The sequence below is a fragment of the Embiotoca jacksoni genome, unplaced genomic scaffold (genome assembly GCF_022577435.1).
Source record: "Embiotoca jacksoni isolate LCO1_2020_lvr unplaced genomic scaffold, fEmbJac1.0.p SCAF_4, whole genome shotgun sequence".
Lineage (NCBI taxonomy): Eukaryota > Metazoa > Chordata > Actinopteri > Embiotocidae > Embiotoca > Embiotoca jacksoni.
In genome coordinates this window covers 11,598,126-11,620,951 of record NW_027185392.1, presented here as the reverse complement: position 1 = coordinate 11,620,951, position 22,826 = coordinate 11,598,126, and the positions used below count along the sequence as shown (strand labels likewise).

The 22,826-nt window shown below is 41.6% G+C and overlaps 1 protein-coding gene across 6 annotated transcripts in view; it reads left to right on the top strand.

Moving 5' to 3' along the window:
* Positions 1–22,826, top strand: part of LOC138209661 (nucleosome-remodeling factor subunit BPTF-like) — a 48,608-nt gene that overhangs the window by 16,329 nt on the left and 9,453 nt on the right. For 3 of the 6 annotated variants that reach the window (XM_069168392.1, XM_069168387.1, XM_069168390.1), the window contains 20 exons: positions 860–989; positions 1,555–1,690; positions 2,105–2,401; positions 2,606–4,649; positions 6,590–6,714; positions 7,438–7,590; positions 7,930–8,080; positions 8,528–8,567; positions 8,933–9,158; positions 10,051–10,200; positions 13,384–13,514; positions 13,958–14,072; positions 14,329–14,534; positions 15,631–15,871; positions 16,744–17,027; positions 17,606–17,719; positions 18,104–18,265; positions 18,707–18,789; positions 21,479–21,704; positions 21,871–22,205. In XM_069168392.1, the coding sequence (XP_069024493.1) occupies positions 860–989; positions 1,555–1,690; positions 2,105–2,401; positions 2,606–4,649; positions 6,590–6,714; positions 7,438–7,590; positions 7,930–8,080; positions 8,528–8,567; positions 8,933–9,158; positions 10,051–10,200; positions 13,384–13,514; positions 13,958–14,072; positions 14,329–14,534; positions 15,631–15,871; positions 16,744–17,027; positions 17,606–17,719; positions 18,104–18,265; positions 18,707–18,789; positions 21,479–21,704; positions 21,871–22,205 (5,349 nt within the window). The remainder of the gene's footprint in view (positions 1–859; positions 990–1,554; positions 1,691–2,104; positions 2,402–2,605; positions 4,650–6,589; positions 6,715–7,437; positions 7,591–7,929; positions 8,081–8,527; positions 8,568–8,932; positions 9,159–10,050; positions 10,201–13,383; positions 13,515–13,957; positions 14,073–14,328; positions 14,535–15,630; positions 15,872–16,743; positions 17,028–17,605; positions 17,720–18,103; positions 18,266–18,706; positions 18,790–21,478; positions 21,705–21,870; positions 22,206–22,826) is intronic. The other 3 variants (XM_069168389.1, XM_069168391.1, XM_069168388.1) reach the window with 3 other exon arrangements.

The following is a 22,826-nucleotide window of genomic DNA, read 5'->3' as shown; positions in this document are numbered from 1 at the left end:
CACTATACTGTATACAAACTGTATATGTGTATGAATCTGTATGTTTACACACTAATATAACTTCCTAAACACCAATAATCTCAGTTTAAATGTTAAACATTCAAACAAGCAGTCGGGGCATGTACACGGGGGACATACGCCCGGTTTAGCAGGCAGAGCCGATCATATTCCAGATCAGATCAAAAGGCCCACCCTCACTGTGAGGCATAATATTTAGACTGCAAGTCCACAACCAGCACCACCCACCTCTGCCTCTACTACTGCTTGAGCACCACAAGGCCCCTTTAAAGAAGTGATTGTTCACGATTTCACGGGGTTCGGACCTGTGTGTGTGTGTGTGTGTGTGTGTGTGTGTGTGTGTGTGTGTGTGTGTGTGTGTGTGTGTGTGTTTGTGTGTGTGTGTGTGTGTGTGTGTGTGTGTGTGCGCGCGCGCGCGCGCGCGGAGTGTGCCTAAACTACGAGCATCAAAGTGAGGGAGAGACGTGAGTTTCCACAACTTGTAGGACAAGTGTGTATGCGAGTGTTTTCGTGGAACTGTTCCAAAAGCAGACATCAAGTTCGCATCTTTAATGGCAGCCTTAATCACACATGTATTTAAATTGAATATAAAAAAGAGTTCTTGATATACTGGCACATGTATTTGCAAACGGCTCAAGCATTATAAAGATGCAGTTATGGTGGAGTGACCCATCACCTCATATGAGATAATGCTGTCAGTGCAGCACACTATAAGTACAAAAAATTCAGACTGAGATTTCCCCATAACATCTTCTCTTCTGTTCTACAAGTCTTAGCATAAACATTTAACAGTTTAAGAGCTGCAGTCGATAGTGTATGACAAATTACAAAATGTTTTCAGATTAAACCGTATGACGTCCATGGAGCGTGAGGAGAAAGAGAAAGTGAAGAAGAGGGAGAAGAAGCTGGAGGATGAGGAGACAATGCTGCAGGCCACTTGGGTCAAGTACACCTTTCCAATTAAGCACCAGGTAGGTCACAAACATACTCAGAAAATTATGGCTTTTCAATTGATTATTTAAAACCTGGCACAAGATGAATTTCATGTCAAAAGTCAGATTTTGTGTAAGGCCCTCTCATGTTTACACACTAAGCATGTCAAATGAGATTGGATTTCCTTCACTGTGTATTTGTACTAAACGGCAAACAGCCTAATGTTAACTTGAACAGTGAATCTGATAGTGGATGCTCATTGAAGCTCATATTTGCCCATGACATATGTTATGACATTATAAAACCTGATGGTTGGACACACCAGTTAAATAAGTGTTGATTTGTTAAGATACCACTGTTTAAACTGTTCCACCTGCTGTCTGAGTCACAGCATTAAACATATTCTGATAGAGATGAAGGCAGTAATATTTCAGTCTAATCTAAGTCCGTGTAACTGTTGTGGGAATCACTGCTCTTCAAGATCTGCTGTGTGTCATTTTCTCTTCAGCACTTATTAATCAGCACGTGAATAACATCAAAAACTATTTTTTTCCTTTTTCCTTTTTTCCTCATCCCTTATCTACTTTCTTGTCTAATGTGAAGGTGTGGAAACAGAAAGGAGAGGAGTATCGCGTTACGGGCTACGGGGGCTGGAGTTGGATTAGTAAAACTTATGTGCAGCAGTTTGTCCCCCGACTTCCCGGCAACACCAACGCCAACTACCGCAAAGAACTGGAAGGTCAGGAACAGGAAACTTTGGTTTTTAGTTGTTTGAAATCAAAGTTTCTTTAACTCTGAGAGTAAATTTGTATTTTGTTCAGATAAGGATGCCATTATGTGTCTTGGTTGGTCTACAGTGAAGTCAGTCTGTCTGTCTTAATGTATTTGGACCTCAAGGAGTTTAGAGTGTCATCTCTAAGGAGGTGTCATAATTTGTGTAAAAAATATGTCCAAACTGATTACTCATTTGGCTTTCGTGAATTTATTTAATGAAAAAGCCAATCAAAGGCCCCAAAAATAGTTTGATTTGATGTTTTTTTAACTGATAGTTTACCCTTTTAACGGCTAATTATTTCAAAAGTTCAGGAGTTCAATAATTGATATATTGTGCTGATAACTGTCCATTTCGCATATTACTTTCTGTTTTCCAAAGATGCTAAACTAGGCAAAAAATGTACCCTGCTGGACTTGAGTCAACGACTCAGTGCAGTCGCACCAGAAGTGCAGGGTGCTGCTGATGCCTTAAACAGCGAGGCAAAAGATCCAGACTCCCTCATCATCTCCAAGCCACCGACCGATCATCTAATTTCTGCTGACGACTTGGACACTAATGAGAAGATTGAAGAAGAGAAGAAAGAAGGGCTGGATAAAAAAGAAGAGAGGAAGGAAGATGAATCACCTGTAAAGATGGAGGTGGATCCCACAGACTCACCGTCAGATGAAGAGCGAAGTATGACAGAGTGCGACTTAATGTCTAATAACATCGTTTTCAATTGCATGTAAAGTGTTCCTTATTTAAACTTGTCAATGCATTCATCATTTTAAAACAGATTTACTTGAATACTCTTTATACTTTGCAAGCTTTTCCAACTGTCTCCAAATGTCTCAATTTTATAATAGTTTGAATTAAAGTGTAAATTCAATTTCTCTCCAGAGTCCAGTATTCAGGAGGATAAGGCTTCCCTGAAAGAGGAGCCTAGAGAAGGCCTTCAGCGACCCTTTAACTACGATGTAGTGGACGTCAGCAAGGGCTTCCTCACCCGCATAGCCTACAAGAAGAAGGTCAAGTCCTCCAAGCTGGACAGCCTGCTGGAGCGCAGAGTGAAGCAGCATATTATCGAAGAGAGGCAACGACAGGATGTGCCTGCCTCCAAAGTCCAGGGTCCTACACCAGTTTCAGCCCCTGCTCTGAGCACTCCAGTCCGGCCACTGAAGCCCCATACTCTCGCTCCGACGCAGCTCACACTGAGCGACGCTGTGAAAGTGGAGAAATGTTCCACGACACAAACTCCAGAACCAGGAAAAGCTGGAAGACAAAAAGTAGAAGAAGAGAGTCAGACTGAGCTCTCTAAAACTACAGATAAGATTGTCAATCCTCTACCTTCTCCTGTTTCAGACTCCACACCCAAAGACAGTTGCAGGACAGGTAGAGGAGAAGATTCAGATTCACCACAAAACCAAACCACCTCCATGCCCCAAAAACTGGAGGGAAATTTAATGGAAAGGACTATGGGGCCAAAAGAAAGCAGTTCAGGCAGTTCAGGGCAAGAGGGTGTCAAACAGCCTGATGTGCAAGAAACAGGTGGGAGAAATCATGGCTCTTTAGAGCAACAAACAGCCTGCGTTGCATCAGATGTTACCAAGGCTGCACATATTGAAAATACCGGCTCTGAGGTACCCAACTTGAAACTGGAATCTGAAAGGACATTTTCAAGTGTTCTTGACCAAAAGAGCAGTCAAAACATGTCTCCTTCTAAACCTACTCAGCAGAAGCCAGAAACTTTAAGCTCAGTGCGCTCACGCGCAGAGGAGAACGGCATGGGGCTAGAGGAGAACCACGAGCCAGTTTCTCCTCTCCCTCAGGTAAACGGTAATGATGGCTTGGGTAGTGAAAGCATCTTAAGTAACTCTGTAATGAGCTCAAACAACGGTGTGTTAGCCAGCAGGCCCCAGCCCAAGGTGAACAGCATTGGTAAAGCTGAAGAGCAAGGGCTGGTGGTCTCGTTGAAAGACGGCACACAGCAGAGGCCTTTAGTGAACGGAGATTTGGCCCCTGTGAACGATAGTACGGAGGTCAGGGGAAAAGAACCAAGTCTGGTTTCTAAGGTAGAGGTAGAGGGCAAGATAATGATGTCGGGCCAGGATTACAAACCTCCGGTGAAGATAACTAGGCTGGAAAACAATGTTAACCCACTTGGAGCTAATACTGGGAGCACTCTGCAGCACAACAGCACATCGGCTTTTCAGCCTGTGGAGACCAAACCCAGTGCAGGGGTCAAGATCATCAGAATGGCCCCCTCGCCTATACCTTCAGCAGAGGAGTCCAGTCTGAGCGACGACTTTACGGAGGAGAACAGTAACAGTGGGACGACAGACCCTCTCAAGACCATCATCACCCAGGTAACAACAGCCTCCACCACCTCCACCTCCACCACCACGGTAGTTTCCACGGAGACAAGGATAGCCAAAGTGCCATCGAAAACATCGACGATGCCTGCCGTGTCAACGACAGAGAGCAGCGCGGTGTCTACCCTCACCACCATGACCAAAACAACTGTGACCAAAATCTGTTCGTCGGGGCTCGATGGTCAGTCAGAAGACAGCCAGAGTGAAATAGTGGCGCAAGTACAGAAAACAACGCTCTCCATCAGCGAGTCGACAACGGACACTAGTGGTAAAACCTCAGTGTCGTCTATCGCCGTGAGCAAGGAGGAGTCTTCATCGACCAAGGGCCGCGTGCGCCTCCTCAAATTCTCCCGCACCAAGAAGATGCGCTCGGACACAGCTCTTCCTTCTTACCGCAAGTTTGTCACCAAGAGCATCCGGAAGAGTATTTTCGTACTGCCTCATGACGACTTGAAGGTGCTGGCGAGGCGAGGCGGATTCCGCGAGGTGCCGGTGTTTAGTTACAACGCCAAGCCGGCGCTGGATATCTGGCCGTACCCTTCACCCAGGCCCACATTCAGCATCACCTGGAGGTAAACTCGCTCTCTGTCGCTTTCTCTCTTTCTCATGCACTTCTTAATCACTGCTCTCAATCTCTGAGGTCAGTATCGTTGAAAAGCAACAGCTGTTTGTGGTCCTGGTATATAACATGCATCACTTTGCGTGGGGGTAAAACAAATCAGCGGAGGCCAGACGAAATACAGATTGGTTTTAGTATTTGATGCTCAGAAATGATTTGTATTTACTGATTTTTAAAAGTCTTTATTAAACCTCCGCCCCTCCTTGCTTTTAATTTTAAAAAAAAGACGAGACTGTTTTTGTACTATTATTTTACAGGGTGCATATTTCAAAATAGATTTTTATCAGAGGACGGCCACTTATATTTGCGTTTTTTTTTTTTTTTAAGTTAATTTATATTCTGCCGCAGATCATCCCGTCAGCAGAAGTGTTTCCCATTAATGGGAATCATGAAATATGACCTGTGGAACATCACTGCACAATGAGGAATCGTCCATATTTACCATATTTCAGCAGTAGATCTGACCAGCTGCTTATTGGCAGCCACAATTGCACAACACTGCTTGATGATGTTGCAAGAAAAAGTGTTTTTAATTAGTCTCATATTTTTACTGCACTTTAAATTTTACCTGAACCCAAAAAAAATGAATCACAGCAAATCTGTTTCAAGTTAAAACAAACAAAATACTTGTAAGTCACAAGTTAATTAGCTCGGAAAGATGTAACGTAAAATAGAATGCTCTCTTTAACTTACATGTAGTTTTTGTAAGACCAATTTCTCTTTATAATAAGACACGAACTAACATAAAGCATAATAATGTGTTTGTAGTTTTGAGGTCCTTAAATAGAGATGTCAAAAAGTTTTCTATCACCTCACGTGTCTTTAACAGCTACAACTTAAAAAGAACAGTTGTGATATTTACAAAAAACAAACATGGATTTAAGGCCACTGTTGTTTTCCTTCATTCATTTAACATAATGTTTTGAACCTCTCATGGTTTTGTCAGAGTGCCACGTCCTGTGGATTTATTGTTCATCATGTCTCCTCGCTCCCCGTCTGCCATTCGTGGCTTTGGCCCTGAGTGATGCTGTAGCTCAGTCCGGTGTCTCACAGGGACTTCTGGTTATTTTGACCAGACCTCAGAGTTCCGAAGCAGACGTGAATCATCCGGTGGTCGGAGAGGTGTCACCATGTTCACTCTGTGCACTGACCAAGCCCTGCAGCCCAGGCATATTTTTCCGCCTGCGGTTCCACATCGGGAAAGGGAATATCTCCCAAAACACACACACGCAGCCTGTGACGATCATGTTTTTGTAGATGTTCAAGATGGTTAAAATGACCGTGTCCTGAGTGCCAAGTCCATTGTCCGAGCAGCAATTCTGGCCGTAATAATGCAGGAGGCAATAATTCTTCTTTCAGGAAATTATTCATTGATCGATTACATCCTGTCATCTAATTTTACAGAGGACAGTCTATTACGCCTCACAGTGTTTTTCAAACTTAAAAGGACAAGCTGAAACATGCCCAATCTTTCCACTTCGTACTGTTTGAATTAAAACTGTGGTTTGACTTTAGACAGAGATGATATCAATCTTGCGACCAAACCAGTGTTTAAAACGATTTATTAAAAATGGAAGTCGGTTGTTCTGTTTCTCTCGTGGAAATGGTCGTGAAGGGACAACAGCATCACCAACAACCTCAGTCTGTAGTCACTGCGCCTCCTCCGGTTCCATGATTGCGCTGCAGCGTGTTTTCTGTAACTGTGAGTCATTACGGCAGCGAGGAACGGAAACCCAAACCTTAGCCAGTAGTAGTTCCACTATTTTGTCTATCAAGTGTTTATATTCCTGTTTAAAACTATTAATTTACAGCAAAATGTTATTTTTCTTCTGGAAATGTTGACCTGCACTAATATATGACTAATACTTGAACCTGTGTGTGTTTTACATCCAGGTATCGGCTGCAGACGGTGAAGTCCATGGCGGGAGTGAGCCTCATGCTGAGGCTCCTGTGGGCCTGTCTGAGATGGGACGACATGGCCGTCAAACCGTCTGCTGCCGTCGGCACCACGCGTACAGGTAGACCCTCGCTACCCCTCCAAACCGTTAAACACAGATGTGCTTCATTTTGAGAGGAAGAGAAACGAATTCAGTGCTCAAATACTGTAGCTGCTTGAAGGGAAAGTAGCAGCTTTGGTCAAAATGGAGTTCTGAGGGTCTAAAGTTTTATGTATATTGGGAAAAAAAACACGTTTAATCTTTTTTTGTCATGTATATTATTAGCCATGTTAAACTTGGCTTTATTTTTTATTTATATTCCAAAATATATTGTGGAAAACGGTGTCACTGCTAAAATTGATCAATTCCTTCAAATATTTAGTACAAATACGAATATTAATGTGGTTTTTGTACATCTGGTCTTTCGTTGCCAAACCACTTCCACGCTACTGAAGACGCTGTTCTTTATGAAAATAACTCCTCCACCGCTGAGCTGCTTTAAGACATGCTTCTAGTTTCTGTTCGTAAATTACACTTAACGTATGTAATACGTATGTTATAGGGTGTAAACAGTATGACATACGTTACATCAACAAGTTGGAATATTCGGAGTTGAGCTTTTCCCCTCCATTTCCATTCCCCTCCCGCCATTAAAATATACCCTGATGTTATCTTGAACAATACGATTGGGTAAACTCCTAAGAAAAGATTTCCTTCAGTCTCATTTGGGAATCGCTGTTTTCATGTTGGAGTGCATTTCCTCCATTTTCTCGGGCTCTCCTCCTCATCACCATACCAACCCAGCCCTATCCCCACTCATTGCTACAGAGACGTCAGACACGGAAATCACCACCACAGAGATCATCAAGCGTCGTGATGTGGGACCCTACGGCATCCGCTCAGAGTACTGCATCCGCAAAATCATCTGCCCCCTGGGAGTGCCCGAGACTCCGAAAGGTAAAAGGCACTTTTTTATTCTTTTGTGTTTGAGGACATATAAACGTAAACTGCTTGGAATAATAATGTGTGTTATTTGGTTTTTCCATATAATAGTCAGAAAATGGCTTGAAAGGCAACTTTGACCAAAAAAAAAGTGATTGAAACTGTAGAAAGTATACAAACTCATCATGAAGTCATTTGTTTCTATCCATCGATCACGAGACGAGCATTAGAATATGAATCTGTTGCTGATAACTGAATATAAATACATAATCTTTTGCACTGTCCTTTCAGTCTAACGCTAAATGCAAAGATTAAGACTTGTTGTCATTAATTTATTAATGTCTGATTTCTCAGAGACCCACACCCCTCAGAGGAAGGGTCTGCGCTCCAGTGCCTTGCGCCCCAAGAAGCCTGAGCCCGCCAAGCAGACAGGCCCTGTGGTGATTGAGAGCTGGGTGGCTGAGGAGGAGCTGGACCTCTGGGAGATTAGAGCCTTCTCAGAAAGGTCAGAGGGTCAAAGAGGGTCGCATGTTAACGCTTAAACCTGCTTTCTAGCGTTTATTGTGCAGTCTGTCAGAACAGTTAATAGACATGTCGCACTGGAGAGTCAGGTTTTATTCAGGAAGGTGGTCTACTGTTCGTAGGTGTGTCCAGATAGTCTCCCAGCTCTGCTACAGGTCAATCACCTTGTCCTGTCAAACACGTAGGAGGTCAAATGGAGGCTGTTTAAAATTAGTTTTCATAGTTTTATTCCATTCAGTTTATCTTTTATCCCCCCAATCATCATAATCAGTAAACTCTTAAAGAACTTATTAACAATATGGAAAGATTGTAGGCTATTTAAATGACTGCAATAGAACTTTTTTGTGTTTTTTTTTTTTTTATTTGATTTTTTTAAAACTTTTTTTCAGTTTCTGCAGATGTAAAACGTGACTTCTTTTTAATTTTACAGGGTGGAGAAGGAGAAAGCGCAGGCAGCAGAGCAGGCCAAGGTGAGTGTGGTTCAGTTCAAGGCATGCGTGTTCATTTTAACCAAAATTGTGTACGACAACATTTTTCAAAATCTGTTCAAGTAAGTCTTATGTCTTTGTGGGAAGAGAAAAAAACTGAGTTGACACGCTTAATCTTTTAGAGCAATTAGTGCCAAGACAACAGACGACCCATCAATTATCACTGCAGATGTCTTGCTTTGGGCATTCAGGGCTGATAAAGACATTTGACAATCATCTGTTTTAGCCAATATCAACAATATCAATCCAGTAACTGCCCATATTAAGAATTAATGTATTGGCTTTTCTTTTGTATGCTCATGCCCCTCTGTATTCCTATATTAACGTACTAGACAACTTGTTTTCAGAAACGTCTTGAGCAGAAACCGTGCTCAGTCACAGCTACCCCAGCAGGGACTCCTACAACTCCTGCTGCCACGCCCAAAGTCATCATCGGCACGCTGTCAGGCCAGGGCACCGCCAACACCAAGGTGGTGCTCTCCACCAAGATGGGCACCCCTGTCACATTCCAACAGAGCAAGAACTTCCAGCAGTCTTTTGCGACCTGGGTCAAGCAAGGTCAGAGCACTCAAGGTACGTCACAGGAGAGTGTAACTGACTAAAACCTTTCGGGAGAGCTCGCATCTCACCTGTCCTGAAGTCTTTTCACCGGCTGCCTGTTAGTTTTAGGATAGATTCGATTTTAAGATCCTTTTATTGCTATTTAAATCACTCAATAGTAATACTCTTGCACCAGATTACCTGTGAGATATGCTTTTCGTTTATGCTCCGTCGAGATCACTTTAATCCTCTGAAACTGGCCTTTTAGTAATTCCCGGGGTGAGAACAAAGACATATGGGGAGGCGGCATTTAGTGTGTATAGTCCTCGCCCCTGAAATATCCTGCCAGTAGAGCTGAGGGCTTTGCAATCTTTAAACAATTTAAAAAGAAATCTTAAGACATACTTTTTCAACTTGGTATTCTCATAATGTATTTCATATATATATATCTTATACTCTTACACACTCTGCCATGTCACTAATTTCTGTATTGTCTTTTTTTATTTTATTTCATTTATTTATTTGATCTGGCCTAAAAAAAAAATTGTATTTTTTTTTTTTATTTTATTATGAAACATCTTGTATTGCAATTTTGCATGAAAGGTGCTATATAAATAAAGCTTGACTTGACTAACTGATTAACAGGATCTGAAGCACAGGTTCTAATTTGAATAAATGGGCGGAAACTGTCAGAACAAATCATTATAAATATTTTAGCAAGAGAGACAGCACTCACTCAGCATGTTATGTTCTTATACTATGTTTCTTTGTCTGTGAAATTCTTATTGTTCGTAGAATTTTTTCTTTTTTTTCTTTTTAATAGTTGTATGATTGTGATAATGGATGTTTCTTAGAAGCAGAGACATTATTGGATTGGATTCACAGTGTTTGTTGTCCCTTTTTGTTTTTTTATTTGCTTCATCAGGAGGGAGCTCTGAGACCACCGTGGCCACATCTAGTGGGCACACTTTCCAGATTACAGGAACCTCAGTCGGTGGAAAGGTTGTGACCACCAAGCTGCCATTGCCTGCCAACAGCAAGATCGTCACTGTCAACGTGCCAACTTCACAAGGAGGTATGGCTGATTTTTAATAAGTCACACCTCTGAGGGAGACGTTACATTTATCCAGCGTAGACATTTCTTCTTTCCTTCCACAACCAGGATGCTTGAATGTTTGTTTTCATAGCTTCACCTTCAGACCAATACCTGAGCCATTCAAAATGGGTCAAATTAGATTTGGCTCATTAGTTCGATGGCCTTGTAAGCAATTTAGTGTGCCAACCTCAGCGCTCCAAAAGGACTGAGCCTGTTCTCATCTGTTTTAAATGTTGCTGGTGTCAGCTGCTGCAGGCACAAATATTTGAACTCTATAAATTAGGCACAGATCTGACTTTATTGCCACTATCAGTGAACAAAATACCCAAGAAGACATTTTTACATTTTTTAAAACAACATCACAACTAACACAACTTCAGAAAACTACAGGGTTCAAATGTGAGGATGCTGTTTAACACTGCTACATACACTCTTTCAGAGTCAGTCACGCAGCTGTTACAGTTTTACCATGGTCCTAATACAGCCATGTTTTTCTTAACATGCTTGAAATCATATGCACTTGAAACACTGCATTTAACTTGGTTTAGACCTCAGATTTATCACCCATAACGAGGATTTGTTCAGTAATGCACAGTCGGCTTTATTTCAGTCTGTTCTTTAGCTATATTAACGGTTTACATTGAAACATTCTGCTTCATTTATTAAAGCAATATCTAATGTAAAGAATAGGATAAATTAAAATAGCTTGTGCAAATATTTTTAAATAGCAATGACTCACAAGTGCAATGTAAAAAGCGATTGCTCATAGTGATGAACTAACAGAATTATTGCCATCTCGGCAGTTTCCTGAGCTCTACACAGCTTCATAGCTTGAGTTCACTGTCACAGCATCAGACAGCTGTTTACAGACCTAAAATACAAGTGAACATTTTGTAATTGATCAATTGTAAGAAATGTTTTATAAGCCGATATCTTTCTAATGATGAATCTATGTGTAATGTATGACATCATTAAAACCATGACAGAGGACTCTCTGAAGATGCAGAGGAGAAACAGGTGTTTAGATAGATATATAGGTATATAGAAAATATTAAGCCCTACTTAGGTAAGTATACCAGTAAATATAGTAAACTATGATTTGGCTTTTCTTGTTAATCAGCTTTTTCTTCCATCTAGTTGCCACGAATCTAGAACACGTTACCATTTCAGATGCAGCTCGTCGCTCACTGAGCTCTGTGCTTCTGTAGCAGCCTGGTCTCCATCAACCCCACTGTGGTGCCCACTTAGTGCCAACCTCATGAGTCAGCAGCTTGCTTTGGTGTGGCACATCATGTCTGGTTGTGTCCCGTCGGCATGGTAATCTAATAGGAAGTTGCTATTTTGGTTGGCTGGTTTTTTGGATGGTAGATTTGTGTAGTCTGAGGTTCTAAATCCAGACTCTGCGTTCATAACTGGACTATCTTAAAGTGCTTTTCAACTTTTTGAAATGTCAACATTGACACTGTGGATGAGACGATGGTGTATTCTGCGCACCACCAGGCCTGTCTGGTCCTGTCAAATTATTGGATGATGGATGCTGCTCAGCACTCAGTGGAGGCCGCCTGTTGTGTTGACATGCTTCATTAACGCTGTTGACAGCTCTGGTGTGGGTAATATTCATAAAATCTGTTACATGACTCCATGCTGCATGAACTTAATGCATCTATTCAATAACATTTTGTCATTTCATGCTGAAAATTTGCTTCAATGAAAAGCACAACAACTTTTATACTGTTTATAAAAAACTGTATCCATGTTTCTCCCACCTGACATAGAATTAATTTGTAAATCAAAGCCTTGATAACATTTTCCTCCTCTGTCCTTCATATGAAGTTAAAAAGCTATTTTTCAAACATGATGCAGCAATGGTAAAATGGTAAAAATAGGAAGTAGTAAAAGTATATCTTACAGACCTGCTTAAATACAACTCTGCAATCGCCAGATGAAGAGGATGATATTCAGCAAGGATACAAAGAAAGATATTTTTCTTACTCTTGAAGTTGCCATGAAGGAGAAACTAAGTTCAGGTGGAGTGTAACCATTTAATGGACATGTGTATTTATCCAGCATGACTGTTGGGTGCCCTGTTTGTTTTGGAAGGGCTTAAGGAAGTTAGGCAGGAAAACAAGTTTACCCTGAGGTCTGCTTCTCAGACAGGTAGCCCTCTATAGTAGGATTCCATTTTTATTTTTTTCCCTCCGTCTTCTTGAATAAAAGTGTCCCTCTCCGCTTACAGGAGTCCCAACTCCTCGACCTCTCCAAACAGCCAGCCCATAGAAAAGCGTGTTTGATGTGTGTGACCAGAGCAGCAACTCCCCAGTCTTACGAGCGGGCTTAACGTCCCTGTTTGAAGAGGGAAACCCTTGATGTATAGGTTTACCTGCTCGGTTGCGGTTGAAAAACCGCAGCAGAGGGAAAAAGAGCCACACTCTCATGGTTTCCATCTCCGCCATCAGCTTCACGTGAGCTCATGAAGACGGAGAGCCCGGTGACCAAATATGAAACGCTCCCTTTGTCAGATTAAAGTTAAGAAGTAGGATGGGAATTCATGTATAATTTATGAGGGGCTTCAGGTATGTTGGGGGAAACCCAACTAAGCTTTCAGTGAGCCTTTGAAGATTTTGTTTACCTGTTCGACTAATATTTACAAGTGCTGTGATCAAAATCTGACCCTTTAGCAAAGAGAGAAGCCCACAAATAATGCATTGAGTTGTATTAATGCAAGACTCCTGTACAACGGCTGACTTGTAGCATTCAAACATGTAACCACTGCTTCATATTAGTAATTGTATTAGGGATGTTTGAGCACTTTAATGCCGCTACCCACCTACAACATATGTGTTTGTTGTTGTGAAAGGCAGGTATTTAACAAATAAATATAATTGATCTCTACAAATATAAACCAACAAGCAATCCTACATAATCCAAACTCGCCATTTCTTTATTCTTCAGACTTGTTGCATCCTTGTAGCATCTTTCCCTTTCGTTCACACTTTAAACCGCAGCTCTGTTCATGCCATTTCGTGCCATCACTAAAAGATTTTCTTCTTGTCCATCTCTTCTTCTTTTCTTCGGTTTTGATTTGATCTCGACTGATTTTCAAATATAACAAAGCACCTCGTCTAAATGTGGCTTTCCTCTGCGGTCTCTTTTTCTCTGCAGGTGTGGTTCAGCAGAAAGTGTTGGGTATCATCCCATCGAGTGCAGCAGGCGGTGCCCAAACCTACACCACATTCCAGCCCCGCACCACCACGCTCAACATCAGGCCCAACACCCCAGGCTCCCCACAGCAGGTACAACTGTGTGGTATTTTTTAAGTCTCTAGATTTGTTCTTTAATTTAGTTCCTTCATCTTGCGTTCTGCTGTTTTGGTCACATTCCATTTTCCTACTATGTTTCCAAACGGCTTTCACACTCCTGGTTCTGTTGCCTTTTGCACTTGTAAACTTGTCTTTTACACATTTTTACTTTTGCACAGGTTGTAACACAACTGCTGTCTCTGTTTACATCATTTAAGATCATGTAATATGTAATATTAGATATTTGATTTGTATTTAAGCATCAAAGAGGAGCAGTAAGTGTATAGGCAAAAATGAGACTGATAGACTTTTTGCTGAACTGCCAATAGCCATGTCAATCTTTAACAGTTCCAGATGTGCTTTAACTGTATGGAACCAAACAAGCTGCTGGTTTTGAAATAATTAGTTACTCTGGTTTGTTTGAAACTATCTTCCAGGTTCTGGCAGGTGGTGGTCAGATCCGTCCAGGAATGACAGTGATCCGAACCCCAATCCAGCAGACAGGACCAGTGGGAAAGACAATACTCCGGACACCCCTCATGGTCCAGCAAGGTAACGTACTCATCATTAATGTTTGAACACTTTTCTGTTGTACAGCACGTAGCGTACCCTCAAAGAATACGTGAATACTGGCAGCAAATTTGTCAAGCATCTAAAAACTGTTCTCTCTGTCAGTATGTCTCTCTTTGAGTGTTGCCCAGCCTCTCACTGAAATACTGATACAACAACCGCTGACTGAGGGCAACTATGACCTGCAATGACAACATGTGTTTTGTCTGGTTGTTAAATTTGTCATGTTGTTCTCTAGGTGCTGGTGGACAGCAGGTAGTGACGCAGATCATTCGGGGCCAGGCAGTTTCCACGGCAATATCTGCTGCCAGCCCCGTCGCCACGGTCACTGGGCAGGGAGTGTCCAGCCCCAACACAGCAGGCCAAACGGCACCCGGCACCCCGCGGGTGCAGGGCCAAGGCCAGGTTAAACTCACGCTGGCACAACTCACACAACTCACACAGGTTTGTGAGGGAGAAACTCCAGGAGGTCGTGTGTGTGCAGGATCAGAATATAACAAACTCCAAATGACAGATAACTTTTTAGATGAGCAGATTTGAGTGCCTTAGTTACATCCAACTCTTATGGTCTGCTGATGCAAAGATGTGTAGTACACTGGGCTGTAGACATGGGTTTCTCTTTACACGTTAATCTCTAATTACAGTGTGAAGGAAACAAGTATTCAGATGACGCTTACCATTTAATAATGTTAGATATCCGCAATGAGGTCGCTACTACAAGCTATTGAGAATGAGCTTTTAATGACTTCATCGGCCTTCTCAAAAGTCAAGTTTATTTATATCGCTTAATGTAAAATATAATCATTTACTGAACTTTAACAGAGAAAATCAAGAGAATCCATCATGTATATGTCACCTTTTAAAACGTGCACATCTTTAATTTTATGATTTATTAAACACAAAATGCAACTAATAAATAAGATTTTTCTGAGTTTAACAGCTCACTACATAATTATATACATCACATTTTGTTACTGCTTTTTTTGTGTGACTTGTCGACTGTTATTTGGCCTTCTAGAGGCTGTTCTGACATTTTTCTGATTGCACGCTTTCTCTTGATCATGTCTTACCCACCCAGAGTCTGTCTCAGCTAAAGTTCTCTGATAACACAAAGAGAAACTCTGCAAAATCTCTTGGGAGATCGCATTGGCAATGGCAGAAACCTCAGGAGAGATGGTTCGGAGACTGAGACTCTCCTCTCAGATCAGATCATCCTTATGTGCAAAAATAGTCAACAAATCCATAAATGCAGAAGTTATTATAATCAATAGATGTACGAAACCCAAAATCTCAATTCGTTTAAGTCCATAAAGAAGTTTCTCGAACAATATCCATCTCCAGCCATCTCAGGTGGGGTTGTTTTGTTCACACAGGATGAGTAAAGTTGATTTGACAGACAAATTCCAGTTAATGTGGGAAATCTGGGATGACTAAAATGACTATTCTTTAGAAAATGCATGCAAAATTTCTCCCTACAGGCAATGAATTTTGGATTTGTCAGGACTGATCCCTCCCCCCCTCTCTGCTCCGCCTCCTACAGAAGCAGCAGGCTGGGTCCGGTGTGGATCGGCAGTCCGGTGTTGGTGGTGCTCAACAGGCGCTGACAGTGATGGTTCAGGGTCAGGGTCAGACCACCGGCCAGCTGCAGGTCATACCTCATGGAGTCACCGTTATTCCAGGACCCGGCCAGCAGCTCATGCAGGCGGCACTGCCCAACGGCCAGGTGCAGCGCTTCCTCTTCACCCCCTTGGCCTCAGCTGCCACACCCACGTCAAGCACAGGTATGACACCGCCCAAGCATGGATCACTTAACAGATATGCAGATCAGGGCAGATGAGAGCAGTGCTTCTCAATTTTGTCATCAAGTTTTGATGCAAATTTTTAATTTGCTCAAATTTACATATTAATTCACAATATTAATAGATATACAATGCCTTCATTTCCTGTTAAAAATACAAAATTCAACTAAGAAAGGTCAACGAAATTGCAAATAGTGCAAAAAAATGGACTGAAATAAAAGGCAGACATGCTTTTCAAACAAGTTTAAACTTGTGATGCTCATGAAGTTTCAACAATCTGAATTGAACTGTATGAAATATATAATTAGAGGGCAGAGTTTTCTTGAACCAAATAAAAAGGCAGATTTATCCTAAACCTGTTTAGAAATGAGCGTCATGTGACAACATTAATTTTGGTTGTCACTGTCATGGCAACGCTGGCAGCAAATGGCTACTGCATTAGCATTGCCTTATGGGAGGCACATCTTCAAAATAGAAGCATAGCAGCGGAAATACGTAGACTTCAGTTCAACTTCTTTCCCCCTGCACCCATCTGCAACCCACTCAGAATGGCCCTGGCTCACGACCCACAAATTGAGAACCATTGGATGAGTTTTTTTTTTTACCCAGCTGCACACTAAGTTTGTGATATATGTGGTTTTAGGGCTTTTTGTAGTGAACTCAGAAACTCCAAAATATCTTGTTTGCTCCATTTTTTTATTGGATAAATCATAAACAAGGTTATAGCTTTGAGTTAAACATCTTTCAGCTATCAGCTTTTTGTATGCATGCAGTATCCGTCCTGTTTTAAAGATGGCGTTCTCTTCATCCTCTCTAAACTGCTCTCTCCGCACTGTCCCTGTTTCATTTTCCAGCCACCACAGTTCCCAGTCAGCCCAACTCCACCTCCACCAAGACCCCAGCCCAGCCAGCGCAGCAGGCCGCTGCCCCCATCCAGGCAGGGGCAGCCCCACTGGCCACCACCAGCACCCCTTCATCAGCCACTCCTCAGGGCCAGTTACCTCCTCAGACGCAGGCCCATATGCCCATCCAGTCTCCCACCTCGCTGCAGGTTAAAACACAGGGAGGAACTGCCCAGCTGCAGCTGCAGCAGACGCCCCAGCTCATCAGTGTGTCTGGACTGCAGCAGCAGGTACAGGTAGGATTTAGAGCTGCCACGATCAGTCGACTAAAATATTTGTTCATCAGCATAAAATTAATCGCCAACTATTTTGATAATACTTTTGAATCATTTTGTAATAATAATAATAAAAAAAAAAGCACAAATTCTGTGATTTCAGCCACTTAAATATAAATATTCTTTAGTTCCTTCAGTCTTCCATGCTAACAAACTGAATATATTTTGGTTGTGGACCCTTGGTCAGGACAAAACAAGACATTTTATGCTGCACCTTCCGCTTTGGGACACTGGTTGACATTTTGCACCATTTTCTGACATTTCAAAAACAATAGTGAATTGATTTATCAATAAAAAAAAAAAAAAATGGACAGATTAATGGTCACCTGTATTTCAGTAACTGAGACACTTTTAACTACATTAACAATTGCTCAGGTGGGGCGACACAGAATCTATTAACAGGATGATTAACTGTTTAAAAAAAGATGAATATGGCCAGCCAGTATATTAGTGTATAAACTATTTGTTGTTGCTGTTGTTGTTGTTGTTGTTGTTGTTGTTGTTGTTAAATTTGTGAATGTTGTGTGTCATGGCCCCAGGTGTTGGCCCAGCTGCAGGCCCAGCAGGGTGGAGGCTCTTTGCCTCAGCACATCAAACTGCAGCTTCCAATTCAGATTCAACAGAGTGGGACCACCTCAGCTCAGGCAGGACAGGTATCACATCCAGTTTACTTTACCAGAAACAAACTGATATTGCCTTCAAAGGATGTTTTGACCCTAGTAAAATATAACAAAAATTGAAAACCAGACGTTTTCCTGATTTGATACCCTTGCTACCTGTAGTCCAAATGTTTTGATTGCACTAAATGTGTGATTTAGCTGATGGCATGATTTATATGTCATAAAATAAACAGTTTCTTCTTAAACTGGCAGCTTTCTTGTTGCCTTGTTTTCCATTTGCCAGATAAAACTGAATTGTGCCTCTACGCAATATTTACCAAAAAATAGAAGCTTTTTTTTTTACTTTTGTAAGTTGAAACTACACAAATCCAACTCCATTCGACGCACAAACCGATTACCACTCTGCTCTCTGCACAGATCGGAAACGTGGTCACCATCCAGGCAGCGTCTGTCCAGGAGCAGCTGCAGAGGATCCAGCAGCTCAGAGAGCAGCAGCAGCAGAAGAAAAGACAAGCAGCAGAAGCAAAGAGAGAGCTCGCCCACAACGCAGCCAGTCAGAGCGACATCATTCAGAAACAGGTGTGTGTGTGTGTGTGTGTGTGTGTGTGTGTGTGTGTGTGTGTGTGTGTGTGTGTGTGTGTGCGTGCGCGTGCGCGTGTGCGTGCAGCCGTCGTAGTCAGTCCAACACTCTCTGTCTCTCAGCCATCAGTACATAAACAGCCACCATCCTCCAACCCTCCACTGAGCCCGGGTTTATTTTTACAGCTCGGCCCTTGTCTCTGTTTATTGAACATAATACTGTGTGCGAATGTATGTTTTGACATCCTGTACTCAGTGGTCACATTTCAATAATAATACATTTCTGTAGAGTTTTGTAGTACACATTGAAGTCACAAAAGGTTGCTGAATTAAGTTCAGATTGATGAATGTTTTTACTCCAGTAGAACCATTTCCTCTCAAAATGTAAAAAATCTTTTCTGTCATTAAACATGTTGTCACATCTCGTGTCGTGTGTTTCAGGTGGTCATGAAACAAAACGCTGTGATCGAGCACCTGAAGCAGAAGAAGACCTTAACACCTGCAGAGAGAGAAGAGAATCAGAGGTTTGTGTCCAGATATATGTCAGAAGACGTCGGAATGATTATTTTATTTGTAGTTAAAAGGTTTATATTGAAATGTTTTAGAAAGGCTGAGGCTTTTCTTACGAATCATCGCTTGTCTGTGATTTCGATGCCGTCCTATGCCCATGTTCTTATCATATGGAGCTGTAACGTTATTACGGAGGCAGTCTGTGTTGTCCTCTCCTCTGTGTATTTGACTTTTGTCCAACACCCTGATGGGAGGTACTACACAGCATGGGAACCTTTGGGTGTGTAACCACCAACAGATGCATGTTCACACTCAATTTCTCTAAAGCGTTTTCAGTAGTTATTTCCTGGATGCCAGCTGCTCTTTTCCCTGAAAGGCTTGCTCACATGATGTTTATTTTACAATGGTGCTTGAAATTTCTACAAAAATATGACATCCTGAAAGTAGATCAAGAAAATGTAATTAAACAATAGAGATTATAATATTATACTTGATCATAATCCAATATAACCTGTCTGTGTGGCAAAAGTATTTGAGCCTGTGGGATTAGCAGTTCATTTGAAGGTGAAATTAGAGTGTTTTCAGTCAGTAGGATGATAATCAGGGATGAATGGTCATCCCACATGCAGAAATAGAGAACACTTTAGGTCAGGACTAGTACAGCTATAAAAACCAAAATAAAACGTATAAAATAAAAACAAAAGTAGTGAAATGTTTAAAAGGTTTTCCTCCTTTCTTCCTGTAAACGCAGCAGGGAGATTAAACTCGGACCTATAACTGACCCTGGCAACCATGTGTTTATGTCCACAGACGGTGTGTAAACACTGTACCCATTCACACAGACCTGAAATACCAAAGCTAGACTACAGTGACATCACTGCAGCAGCTCTGTTTGTTGTCAGACTTTGCTTAGTTTTTTATCCTTTTTCCATTTCTTAATGTCACCCTTTTCTATCGATCTCTTCCTCCAAAACATGACTCTGTCTGCAATAACGCAGAACTTTGACGTCAGCTGGCGCGTGTTTGTGTTTCCCTCACTTTTCATGCTGCATCTGCAGTATGTAGCCGCTGCAGGAACCCTGGCCGATCTCTGACCTCAGCAGCCACGGAGGTGTTTGTGGCTATTCACACAAACGTGCACTGAACAAGGCAACAACTTTCGATCTTAGTTGTGAATGTTAGCGAACACGAGTGAACATAGTTGGGGACATAGAGCCATAAATTATGAGGATTTATTGTCACAGACTGACACTGGATTTTGAGAGAATATTTGCAGTGGAGCGTCATATTCCTACGACTTGATTTGATTCACAGGAACGTGTATCACCACAAATTCAATCCTCATGCATTCTGATTTACTGGAATATGCCTATAAGATCTTTCTTCCCTCCTCATCCATTTTTTTCAAAGCTCCCCACTCACTCTCTTTCTGTTCCTCTCTCACCATGCTTCTCTCCCAGCTCTCAGCTCCACTCCCCTGCCACTGAAGCACAAAGCTTTACACAAATAAACACTGGACAACTAAATAGACCTGTTAACATCTGTGAAACGCGTGGCCCAGTAACACAACTGGGGATGATGTATCATAGCCACCTTTAGGAAGCGGTCATGTAACGTCCAGGATTTTTTTTTTTTTTTTAAAGGCTTTGTTGTTTAACTGAGCTTACTTGGTTTTATTTTCTTTTTCACATTTTACGTAATTGTTCACAGCTGAGAAAGGAAGGAAGTTCAGTATGAGTCAAACCTCGGATGTTGTAGTTACTCATTTCACAACTGAAACAGCAGAATGACTCACCGGTTTGTGTTGATGAGATAAATGCTCTCATTGTTCTTTGACTCATTTTTATTATTTGTGGAAAGTTAGATTTTTGTTTTGCAGTGACCAATAGACACGCAGGTTGTACTTTATGAAACATTGAATCATTGTTTGGATTAATACTCTGCTCCGGCCCACTGGTGTGTCATGGGATACATTTCTTCCTCTGTGACTTTGACTGTCAGAATTCTAGCTTAAGATATCTGATCATCTTTTTCCCTCCCAGACATTTTATCTTTCTCTTCTCTCTCAGCAGGACTATTATATGTGTTAAATGTTTTAAAAATACCTTTGAATGAGCAACAGCACTTTTTTTTACGTGGGCCTTTATTAAATTCGTTTGTGCTGTTTTATGAAATTTGTTTTTAGGAGAGACTAAAACTACCTTTTCCTGTTTTTTGGTGACTTTTCTCAAACATTGAGCTTCAGTTTGCTGAGTTGATATGTTTTTTTTTAATTGTGGAAATTTGCAACAAAAAAAAAACATGATGAGAAAGATAGTGATTTTTATTTATTTTATTTGTTTTGATGATGAGGAGAGGTTGAAGAGCCCTGTTGACAGTAAATTAGTTATTTTTGTTGACAAACTGAGTTTTGTTTGGAAAGACTTACTTTGTGCTGCAGTGATTTTAGCAGAACTTCTATTGAGAAACTTTACGACAGAGATATTTTGCAAAATTAGTAAGCTTCTGCAAATATTATTGTAATAAATTTGCTGAATTTGCATGAATTATTGTGACTGCAAGTGACTTCATGAGAGGACTGATATACAACACTTAACTGTGACAATATGCGCTTATGATGTGCTGTAACTAACCAAAGGTTATAAAAATTTAACTCTGATTAATTCCTTTAATTAATCCCATCTTCTGTTGATGTCTGTTCAGGATGATTGTTTGCAACCAGGTGATGAAGTACATCCTAGACCGCATAGACAAGGATGAGAGGCAGGCGGCCAAGAGGAAGAAGAAGGAGGAGGTGGTAGAGGCAAAGAGGAGGTTGGCCAACGCTAGTAAGCTCTCCTCGCTCCTCTACCGACACAAAGAGAGCCTCAAGATGGAGATTCTGAAGAAGCGGGCGCTTCTCGACAAGGAGCTGCAGCTGGAGGCCCAGGTATAAAGGAAGGGTGGAACATGAGAACATATAGGAATGCATACGTGTTTACACACTGGACTTACAGCCTTAAAGATAATCATGAAGAAACACCTTAATCCCTTCAAAACATTATTTAATGGCAGAATCTGACTCCCTATATTTGTCCTGGCATTATGTCCCTCAGGAGGAGCTAAAGAAGGACCTGCTGCGGATGCGGAGGGAGAAGGAGAAGGAGAGGGCTCAAGCTGCAGCCCATCAGGCAGCCAAGGCCACCGCTGCCGCGGCAGCAGCTCACAACCAGCAACAGCAAACTCTGGCACACACGCATGGCATCACCTCTCAACACCACCTCACCACGACTGTCACCTCCTCACACAAGAGGAAACGGGAGGAGGACAGGGAGATGCCAACGTCAGCCAAGTCCAAGAAGAAGAAAATGATCTCCACGACGAACACAAAGGACAGCAAGAAGGATACCAAGCTCTACTGCATCTGCAAGACGCCCTATGACGAGACCAAGTATGATAATAGTGAAAACGCTGTGTTACCAAGCATGGGTGCATTGAAGATGGCAGTAGGCACTCAAATTTAATTAAGTAATACTAAAAGTAAAAACAAAACAAAACACAAATGATCTAATGGCTCTAACTGACTAAAAGAACTTTGCCAGTAATCTCTATGGAGTCTATGGGGGTGATTTTAATGTATTATCTAATTAGCCTAATCCAATTCTTCAAATGTGTCAGAAACTGTCTCCACCCACTTTACATTGCGGTGTAAAGAGCTTGCATCCTCTGCAGGTTGTCAGTCCTTATCAAAGCACACAGTCACTTTGAATTGTTGCTGAAACCAGAGGTCAAAAGACATCATCTGACATGACCGATCTCACTTTCACAAGCCAGTTATAGTTTCCATTCTTCTATAGAGTCTGATCATCGGCAGGGTTTCAACCTGCAGACTCACTATTCATCCAAAAAACAACAACAAAAACATACAAAATTCTTTAATGAGACCTGTCTTCCAGTAGTGGTCATACAAATTCTTTAAAAACCAAGATTAAGTTTGGTCAATCTATTTATGTACTGTAAACCAGTCAGTGTCTACTTTGTGACAATAGCAGCAACGTCTCCGTGTCCCTGT